The sequence below is a fragment of the Odocoileus virginianus genome, chromosome 19, assembly GCF_023699985.2.
Source record: "Odocoileus virginianus isolate 20LAN1187 ecotype Illinois chromosome 19, Ovbor_1.2, whole genome shotgun sequence".
Classification (NCBI taxonomy): domain Eukaryota; kingdom Metazoa; phylum Chordata; class Mammalia; order Artiodactyla; family Cervidae; genus Odocoileus; species Odocoileus virginianus.
In genome coordinates, this window is record NC_069692.1 from 45,731,776 (window position 1) to 45,742,980 (window position 11,205).

Consider the following 11,205-nt stretch of genomic DNA (forward strand, 5'->3'; position numbering starts at 1 on the left):
GTTTGCAGGGCTGGGGTGGTGGCATCTTGGAAATTTAATTGTTTGCAAATACATAGAAGTTTCTGTTTCTTAAATTTCAGGTAAAAGTGCTGTTTGTACGCAACCTGGCTAATACTGTAACAGAAGAGATTTTAGAAAAGGCATTTAGTCAGTTTGGAAAACTGGAACGAGTGAAGAAATTAAAAGATTATGCTTTCATTCACTTTGATGAACGAGATGGTGCTGTCAAGGTAAATAACTAGGGGAATAATCATAGGTATCTAATTAACGGCTAATGATTTTTAGTTATTCTGAAATCAGAAGGTTTTAGAAAATTGAAGGAAACTCAGGTCATGTAATCTACTCAAGCTAACCTTTATTGGCCTTGGGAGATTGCATCACTAAGTCAAAAATATGCGTTGAAGAGCTGGATTTTTAAATCAAAGAATCTTGTTTTGTCTCATTCTTCTGAAATTAATGATAAATGATTTTTCTTTTTAACTTTAAGTAAATCACAGTTGTGAAAGGTCTCTTGTATTCATCAGTACCTAATTTTTTTAAGGCTATGGAAGAAATGAATGGCAAAGACTTGGAAGGAGAAAATATTGAAATTGTTTTTGCTAAGCCACCAGATCAGAAAAGGAAAGAAAGAAAAGCTCAGAGGCAAGCTGCAAAGAATCAAATGTAAGTGAAAGTTGTACAGATTTTAATATTGATTAGTGAATAACAAATGTTCCTCAAACCTGTTAAAAAAACAAATCCATAGCATGCTTTTACCTTTTAAAGAAGACTTGAAGTTTGATTTGAAAGCTTTGAGTCAAAGATAAATCCTGAGAATCTCAAGAAATATTTATTGAGTTCTTGCTATTGCATATAAGTGAAAAATCATTCTAGGATGTTTTCTATTAAATTTTATAGAATGTGCTCCTGAATATGTGTGTTAAATATTAAAAATTCCAAAGTCTTGACAAGATATTAGTTAAATGATGGAATTTTTTTTCTGAGGAAGGAAATACAAAATCGCTGATTAAGATTCTGCTTCCTTTGTACCAAAAAGAGAGTTCTTTACCTATACATAGTGCCCATTACTGGCATCCCAAACATTTCATATACTAAGCATGGGTTGTGAAAAACGAAATGAGTGTATAGTTAATAAAATAACCAAATAGCATAATATTGAGGTAAGAAAACAAATATGTAAATGCATTGTATAAATTGGGTCTTTTAAGGATATCTGCTTATTAAGACAGTGAAGGAAACTTTTAGCTAGGTGAGAATGAAGTTTGCAGTGTAAAAATAAAGTGGTAATTGATTTCTGAGGGGGAGGGGTAATCACTGTCTGGGGAAAAGTGACCCCCAAACTGCTGTGTCTCAGGTCACCTTTCTGTCTGTCGCCCTTGCAGGGGAAACTTGGTTTCACAATCAAGGAAGCATTCAAATTTCAGTTTCTGTAATTGGCTGTGTAGTTAGACAAGTTGGCAAGTTCTGAGCCTCAATTTCTTTAGTTTTAAAAGGGGAACAGATTAAATTATGTACCATGTCTTTGTACTATGAATATCCAGGTAATCTCTCTGTACTTGTTCTAGGACTAGAGAAACATGCTTTTATAGGGCTGGTGGTAGTACAAAAAAGCAGATTACTAATTAAGCTCTAGGTTTTGAAGGAAGAGTTAATGCTCCATCTCAAATCCCTGAGTATACTCTATGCAGTGAAAGTAACTTTATCATGTCTCTTTCACAAGACAGTTAAACAGTTAAGGTTTTTACTGCAGCAGCAGAATGTCCGTGTAGGAGAGATTACACTGGGTCAGTGATGAGAGCCGTTGCAGCTCTGACTTGATAGAGGAAGGGTGATGCCGAACTGCAGGTGGGAAATGCTCCGGTATATCTGTTACTGTCTGAGAAGAGCAAGCCCGAAGGGACGACTGCCTGTGATGCTCGCACGCCACCTCACGGCAGTCCTTCACTGGTACTTTTTTAGAGAACAGATTTGAAAAACGGCACACGTTTCTGCGTCACTCCTCATTACATCCCTGTGAGTTGGGTACTCTCTGAGTAAGGAAACTGAGGCACAGAGGTCAACTTCCCGAGATCAGTTGCACAGCTAAGTCATGGAGTTGGATTAACACCAAGGCAGTCTAGTCCCCAGGGTTTTCACTTGTTATGCTCTATAGCAGAGTTTCCTCAATCTGTACAATTACTGACATTTTCTGCTGGTTGAGTTTTTGTTATGGGGGCTGTTCTGTGCGTTATAGGATGTTTAGCAGCATCTTCTACTAGATATCAATAGCATCCCCTTTCCCCACTTCTAAGTAATAACAGCTAAAAATGCAGACATTACCAAATGTCCCCTGAGGCAGGGGGAGTACCTTGAGAATCACTGCATGCTGGGCATTGTATTCAGAGACAGAAAAAGATGAAGACAGTCAGCACAGCGCAACAGAATGGTCTTAGAACTTAGTGAACAGAGGAGCATTTTTTTAATCTGTCAGTTGGAACAGAGGAGGCTTTATAATTCTGAGTATAAAATAGCAAGTTGAATATAAACAAACACAAGTAAATTCTCATGAGGAAGGATTGTTTTTACATATTTCATGGAATTATGGGGTTCAAATAAAAAAATTGTTTTCTAAGGTGTAAAGAACTGTGTAAAATGTGTTGTTCGGTGCTATTAGGAAACATGAAATGGAGTGCTAAGGATGTTCAGTCTTTTTAGGTAGTATCTAAGCATATGTTGAATTTTTTTTGTGTGTTCTCTCTAGTCACTTTTTGAAACACATAGGTTTAGTTGTTTTAGCTTAGCTTAGCACCATTTTGTCATTTTCTTGTCATACTTATTATTTTAATTTTACAATAAATCCTCTTTGGAACAGAATATTAGAGGAAGATGCAGCTCAAAGTGACAAATTTGACAGCATAACAATTCCGTGAAGGGTTTTTTTATTTCATACTATAAGATCATGAATAAGGTTCGTAAGTAGTGATTTGGGGGATGTCTGTTGATACCTATTTCTGTTCCTCTCGTCATCATTACTGTTACTGAATTAACCTAGTGTAAATAATCCTGTTCTAGTGATGTGGAACAAACGCTGTTTATATTATTATAAAGGGTTAAGTGCCTACTTGTTTAACTTCCTCACTATTTGATTTAAACTCTGATCTCTCTCTCTCCTTCTAATAGGTATGATGATTACTACTATTACGGTCCACCTCATATGCCCCCTCCAACGAGAGGCCGAGGGCGTGGAGGTAGAGGTGGTTATGGATACCCTCCCGATTATTACGGATATGAAGATTATTACGATTACTATGGCTACGACTACCATAACTACCGAGGTGGCTATGAAGACCCTTACTACGGCTACGAAGATTTCCAGGTCGGCGCTAGAGGAAGGGGTGGTAGAGCAGCGAGGGGGGCTGCTCCGTCCCGAGCCCGCGGGGCTGCTCCTCCGCGCGGCAGAGCCGCTTACTCTCAGAGAGGAGGCCCCGGATCAGCAAGAGGCGCTCGTGGTGCGAGAGGAGGTGCCCAGCAACAAAGAGGCCGCGGGGTACGTGGTGCGAGGGGTGGCCGCGGTGGAAATGTAGGAGGCAAGCGCAAAGCTGATGGGTACAACCAGCCAGATTCCAAGCGGCGCCAGACCAATAATCAGAACTGGGGCTCCCAACCCATTGCTCAGCAACCGCTCCAAGGTGGTGATCATGGTAACTATGGTTACAAATCTGAAAACCAGGAGTTTTATCAGGATACTTTTGGGCAACAGTGGAAGTAGAAACAGTAGGGCCTCTGTAAAATTGGAGACTGATAGGTTGATCAGAAACTGATTGGCCCTAAATCTGCACGGTGCCGCTATAATTTGTGACATCTGGCAAGATTTCCCTTTATGTATATATTTTAACAATCCGCTTGGACACGAACAAGCCACACTTCTAACTGCTTCTGGCGAACTGATTTTATTTTTATTTTAAAATTTTTTCAATAAAGGTATTCTTAGATATTGAAAGAAATAGTTGATGAGTTTGCATTTGTGCTTGAGAAAATTTGGCTCAAGTTCATTTGGCTGTAGTGTATACAATGTTTCCAGTAGTGTTTAGATTTGGTTTCTTGAGAGGTAGTTGATTAAAACTGAGTATGTCTTTAATATCTTGTATCAGAAACTATTTGTATGTTACCAACTTAAATTGCTAGAATAAGGTAAATTGAAACACAACTGCTATTTTTAATTTAGAACTTTGACCTAATTTGGTTTTTCAAAACCATTTTGGCTACTTGTATTCTTTATGCTGTTGTTTATTTCAATAAAAAATTCACACCTAAATGTATACTTACTAAAATTGTGTTTACAATTCGTTTTTCACAAAATTTCTTGCAAATTTGGTTCAAATTGCATAGCATGTCAAGGCCAATTAAAGGGTTTGTGCCTTGCTAACCCTGTGTGGAATATGTCTGCACATCACACAACACTGATGTATCGCAGTTTTCTGCTGCTGGTTTGAAGTGCTGTTTTACAACAGGCTCCATGTGCCCGTCCAAAATAAAAAGCAGTACATGTAGTGAGTTTAAGTTGGTAAGTATTTGAGAACTCTTAATCGTCATGGATGGATAAGCAAGGACAAGTGCAGGTAGTCTCAAAGGGTTGCAGTCACACTGATGAGTCACTTTGAGTTGCCTAAAGTCTATCCTAACTTTTAGCTTAAAACTCAGTTTGAATATATGTCCTCTTGACTATTTTGTACACCATGGGACTAGAAAGCAGCAAAGAAGTCTAGTGTAAAGACACTGGAAATGAATGTGGGTCATGATTTGAGTTGAACTCTATTCATATCGCTATTGCTTTCCTAATTAAAAGGAAAATAAGTCCTGGAGTTAGTTAATACATACTGGAAAGATAAAAGTTTACTTCACAGATTGGTTTGTATTAAAGATCATAGCTTGGATTTTTGTAATCAGTTGCATTTTAACTTTCTTCCGACCATATAGTCTATATTCCAGTAATGATGGGAGGATGTTAGCCTTCTAAATATGAGAATTTTGGGACTTTGTTAACAGTGAAAACATTTAAAAGCCATTCCCCACTTCTCAACCTCCATCCCCCTAAATTTGAATATTTACACCTGACAGTAAGGGTACATGTGAAAAATACTAAAAGACGAGATGCTTTTTAAAAATGGTAATCAGTGTATATCAAATGTCAAGGTCAAACAAATCTCAGATGTTTGCTTTCAGCATATTTTATTACTTCCATGTTTCTGAAACAGGAATTTCCTAAAAGTTAATGGAGGCAAATACCTTAAGGTATAACTTCTGTTAGGTTTTACTTTAGCTTTCCCCCCCCCCCTTTTTTTTTTAATAAAATCAGTTTGTGAAGAAAATGAGGTTTTTAAACCTCAATTCAGTACTCTACATACCTCCCCCAATAAAGGGCAAAAGGCACACCAAAAATCTCAAAAGTGAAAAGAAGTTAATAGTTATTAAAACTTTTTTATCACTTTATATTAATTACTGTGTTAAAGCTTTTATCTATTTTTAATGTTTTCTTTATGTATGTACACATTATTAATCTAAAATGATTTATCTAACTGATTCCTTTTGTTACCTGGCTAGCAGGGAAAAGGGGTCGAGGCCGGTCCTGACCTGTTACAATGAAGACTGACTTGCTATGTGGGATTACACCAGAAGCTTGCAGTGGAGTAATGGTAAGGAAATCGAGCAACCTTAAGTATCTCGGCTGTATAGGAGCGTATTCTGTTGCAGAAGACCTTCCTCTGAAGATCATGGAATCAAATACAGGACATTGAGCTAACACTTGGACTTTGATATGAATTTCTTTAACAATTTTCTCTGCAGTGCAAGTTATTAAACTAAAGCTACTCTATTTTCCAAATGTGTTCCAACAGAAATTCTTCATAACTTCTAGCATGGTATCTTAATAAAGAATAAAGTTCTTCTCTTTAAAAAATCTGCTCTAAGTAGATTTTTCCCCTGTTTTTTTTAAATTAAGGATCCCAGCATTGGTTTTCTGAAATATTCTCTTGAATTTGTGCATTTAAATTTTATTGCAGTGGTATAGATGAATGCCATTGTTGGTATCCTTAACTTTTATTTCTGCTCACCAAGGTTAATCATGATTGTCTATATCTTTTTTATAGTAATCACTTTTGAATTGTGTTCAGATATGCAGTTTCAGGTGTAATCATCAGAGCTGGTTAGTCAGGCATTCCAGATAGTGGTTCTTTTCAGAACCTTTTTTAAAGGGTTGGTTAACTACCTCAGTAGCAGAGGATTGAACTATACCCTGTCTGTACTGTACATAGAAAATCTTTGTAGATAAAAGCAAGGCTTGTTAAATGATATGAGGGTGAGATTTTAAATATACCAAATGTAACATTCTTAGTTGCCTTTAGTTTCAGAGGCTTGTAAGACTTCCTCATGAACATCATAACAGGCCTTGCTTTTGTCGTATTTTGTGGCTGAAAAAGCAGCCTTGCTTCTTCAGATATTGTAGTTATTTGGATGTATAATAGTTTAGCAAGATGTTACTTTTGTAAGACATCAGATGTTCAAAAAAAGTGCATCCGAACTTGTACTAAATACTGCAGTGTCCCTTTATAAAAAGTCAGACTAAAACTGACAATTGTACAGCAAAGCCTGACATTTGGATATTTTGAAGTTTTTTCATAAATCATAGAAATTAGTATATGGCTGTAGTTTAGCTTTTTAGGTAAAAGGTATGTTTCATTAGTGCATTTCTTACTGCTGATCACTGCAAAAATGTGAATCAGCTTTCCATTTCTTATGCAGGTCATGATAACTTGTAGAATAGAGTACAATCATTTGTGCTATGTTTTTAATTTTCTAAAGCACCTTGATGACAGTGAGTGTTCAGTGGTGAAGCATCCTCTATTGAATCACCCTCAAAAAATTTTTTGCCAAGTCCTAAATTGATAGCTTAAAGTCAAAAGTGAAATTATAGTTTAATTAGGACTTGGTATAAAGAAATCCCTTTTCCCCTTCCCCAAAGGGATACTGCAGTTATATCACATACCCAATAGGCACCATGACGAAGATCAGAGCTTATACTTAATTAAGGTTTTATACACACCAGTTTCCCCAGTAAATGCAAATTTAACAAGAAAATTAGACATGTCATATGTTCAAAATGCTCATGGCAAACAATCATTTTGCATTCCTGCAAATAAAATTGTTTTATACTGTAAGCTGGAGGCGAGTGTAACTTATTTTTGTAATAAAGTTTTTATTTTTTTTATGTGTCATTAATATAAATGTGTGTTAGTGTAGAAATATTCTGGTTTAAAAACTTAGAAATGCACACATTTCAGTATGTTTATTTGTACTTACATAATTTTAGATAGTGGTTGCCAATAGCCTGTATGTTTCACATTAATTGGTTTTTTATGTTATCTTAATAAACCATTTTAGTATGTTGTATGTCAGTTACTGGGATAGCTGGGACATAGAGTGTAATTTAAAATTTGTCAATAAGTATTCATTGGAATATATGTAAATGTGCCTTGCCGGTTATTGAAACATTACCTACAAAATGAGTATGGGGTGACAAAAATTAGTTCCTGGTGCTTAATGAAACTTTTTGCCACTGATTTTATATATTACCCCGTGCTTTTTTAAAGTACATCTCTCAAATCTTAGTGTAAGTTTGAGGGCTACACAAAACATTTACATTTCATTCTAACATAAAATGAGTAATAGGTTGTGGAAAGTGGGTAAACTAAATGTAGCCTTCAGTAAAATTGAATCTCAGTGTAATCCTTGGTGCTGGCACTTCCCAGGTCCAAGGAGTTAAATGATCCCATCAAAGAGGCCATTGCCATGCCTATTGGCACTTTACTGTCATACCCTTTTTAAGGGACACTGTCAAGGTGTTTAAGTTAATTCTCAGAATTATTTGTTGGGATTTTAGAACAGGTTTGTTTGACTTAAGTAAGAACTGCATTGTCAAAGTTGAAAGATGAACATTTTTGTGAGTTCACAAATGTGTTCTTAAGAAAATATTAAAATATGGAGCTGTGGGTTTCCAAGACTATTTGGCATTCTTAGTTTGGGGATTTGGGAGGAAAAACTGATACTAAAAAATTTTGTGAAGAATTGATGGGTAATGTAAACAGTGGTGATTAAATATATACACACTCAAGTGAAATTACTTGACAGTGTTCATTTGACTAACTTTGAATTTAAGCCATTATAATTACTTTTAAAATTAAATAATCATTTGCACTGTTCTGATAATGGGTGCAGTTTTTGAGCAATATAATCAGAGCTAAATATGCATGTAGTGATTAGTGATGTGAACAATTAAGTACTGAGAAGAAATACTAACTGGTATTTTCAAACTTAAATTTCTGTAATAAAATCAGTATCAAACTCTTATCAGATCAAGGAAAACAGGCAATGCATATAAACATACTTTTGAATGTTGTGTGGCCTATAAAGCAATAATGCAATTTTTATGGAATGTCATGGGATATGAGAAATGGAAATGCAAAAATAACTAATCCTTTAGTAAAAATGTCAACATGTTAAAAAGGGGAATGTTAACTAATGTAGGTTATTGATATTTGTGATTTGTTTATGGGTTCTTGGCTTTGACAGCTTCAAAGAATGGATAGATGACCAAGTTAAAAGAAATTTTGTATATAATTGTCAAGGAATGGGTCTTAAATCCAAGAATCAAGTCCCTTCCTTGGGGTGAAAATGTATCCTTAAAGCATTCTGATTGTTGAAAACAAAACAAAACTTGAGTTACCTAACCAAAGCAGACGCAAGATTTTGTTTCTGCAGACTACTTGGCAATCAAAAGTGATCATCACTTTAGTTAATCAGTTTTCAGAAAGTTGCTTTGTGAGAAAATTGTGTTAGATATATTCTCCCAATCATGCTTTTTGTGGGAGGTTTTCCAGCATTGTGATTGAATCAGATGTTAGAAATGAATGGGGGGTTTAGCACAGAAAGCGGTTGCACACTCATGACGGCCATTGTTACAGCATCATGAGAAATCTACCAATGACTGCAAGTCTGATTTAATGATTTACACTTCCTACATGATAAAATAGGAATAGCATACATAGGAATGGATTGATGGGGTAACCTTGGGTATTCACTTGTATGAATCTATTTGAAAAGATTTAATGAGGGTGAATATCATGCTAGATGGGCAAAATTGTCACATTCAGGACAGCTGTTTTGACTGCTAAGCCAAAAGTCACTGTTGAGAAACATAGGAAAAAAGACCAAACAGAGCATGACATAGAGTCTATTTAAGGGGAGAAAGTTACCGAGTAGAAGGACTTCTGCATTTAGGTGAGGGAGCTACCCCCCTAGAGTAAATGATTGCTCAGTTTCCTAAAGCTTTTCAAGAATACCCACCGTGGTCATTTTCTTCCCAGTGATACATACCATAAACTTTTAATCTGACCATAGGAATTCATTGGTGGGTTTAAAATGAATCAAGAATAACCATACATAAAGTGAACAGACTTGTGGGGATGATGTTTTAAAGTGTAGTATTAATTACTCAGTCATACCACTCAATAGGGCATGCCACTACTTTTCTTAAGATGCTAATTATCAGCCAATGTTCAAAGACATTTTTAACTGTGGGAAAATTAGTGGATGGACTTTTTTGTCTGTCACTTTTTAAAAAAGTACTTAAGATACAAGTTTTATTAGTACCACAGTCTGCCTTCAGTAATATGCCTAAAATATTTTTCAGGGCCAGGAGCATTCAGTTGAAAGAAAAAAAATTTTTTATGAATGCAAAATAGTATTAAAACTAATGCCCTGGTCCAAGATTAGGTTTTTAATGATATTAACAGTAGTCTGATAAACATCTAGAAGTCTGGCATTGAGAAACAAAAGCTTGTACCTGACTAGTATTTTTATTTAAAAAAATTAGTTCTGTTAGCTTATTTAAATTCTCTTACATTTATTTATCTGTAGAATTTATATTTATTTCATTCCTTTTATCTCACTGAAAACTGTCTGCAGGCTCTTTGATTTGGATTAGATGTGTGAAGTACTGTCTTTTGCCAAAAACCTCAAAATTACCTGTTCTTTTCAACGTAGTGGGTTTGTGCTTGTTTGGAGATCAGTTCAAAAACTATCTGTACTATCTGTACTGCCTCTGATGTTAAGATTTTATGTATAGCATAAGGAAGCTAGCTCTGACTATATTTTCCTAAGAATAAAGACCTATTTTTGTAGCATGTCTTAGGATCTCCAGGAGTCCAAGAATTATTGTGGGTGTCCTCCATTTCATCGTTTTTCATTTAACAGCTTTTTAAATAGACACTTGGAATCTTTAGAGGTCTTTTTGTCTTTTACTTATCCATACATTCAAACTAACTAGCCAATGGTAATACCAAAACAGATTCCCCAAGATACCTAATTGAAGCACATGATAGGGAGATGATGTATAGGATAAATGTATAGTGTTGGTCTCCACTTAATTTTAATTAATGTAACTACTCTGGTCACACACATGCCAGTGGACTCAAGAAGTTAATGGTAATTTGGTTCTGCTTTTCTGGTAATATGCCCCCACCATTCAGCATTCCATTTTCTTACCACTCTGAAGGTTTGGAAATGAGTAACTGAGGTAGTAAGTAATACCGGAGAGGGCCGTGAACAAACTGTTGCTTTAATGTACCTTTAGGTGACTGCGCAAATGAGGTTGGGTAGGTGAATTCAGCTTAAAATGTGTTTCATTAAGCAAAATTGGCAAGTCATTATCAAAGAATGGGGAGCTTATAAATACATTCAGCTTTTGACTCAGCCCTAGGATTTCTTGGTGGGAGGGTGGTAGCTTTGGTCACTTCATGAAAATCCTTTTAGGTACAGAGTTTAATTGTGTTATGATTACTGCAGTTTATACTGATGATTGAACACAGTTTTTGTCATTTCAGAACAGGCACGGAAGTTCTATACTGAAAAGTTGTTGGAACACTACTAGAGGGTTTTGAAAACCATTTCCATTGCCGGTTTGACTTCCTGTGCAGGTGCCAAACTAGGACTTTTTTCTTGTTGATAATCAAGACTGCTGACAGACTTTTTGGATGGGGGAGAATTTCCAATAAACCATTTTGGAAATTAGTGTCTTCAAGTGTAGTTTTCTAAAATGTTTTTTTTTAACACAAGCAAATAGAATCAAGATAAGGTTATTTTAGAATAATCTACCATAAACTTCAGTGAATA

General features: G+C 35.7%; 1 protein-coding gene across 4 annotated transcripts in view; it reads left to right on the plus strand.

Annotated features, from left to right (window-relative positions):
* The window catches only part of SYNCRIP (synaptotagmin binding cytoplasmic RNA interacting protein), a 28,043-nt gene extending 17,826 nt beyond the window's left edge, over positions 1-10,217 (plus strand). For 2 of the 4 annotated variants that reach the window (XM_020899391.2, XM_020899397.2), the window contains 3 exons: positions 81-230; positions 542-663; positions 3,160-4,294. In XM_020899391.2, coding sequence (XP_020755050.1) covers positions 81-230; positions 542-663; positions 3,160-3,748 — 861 coding nt within the window. In that variant the 3' untranslated portion in view covers positions 3,749-4,294. Of the gene's footprint in view, positions 1-80; positions 231-541; positions 664-3,159; positions 4,295-5,580 lie in introns of those variants that run through there. The other 2 variants (XM_020899393.2, XM_020899394.2) reach the window with 2 other exon arrangements.
* Positions 10,218-11,205: the final 988 nt, after the last annotated feature.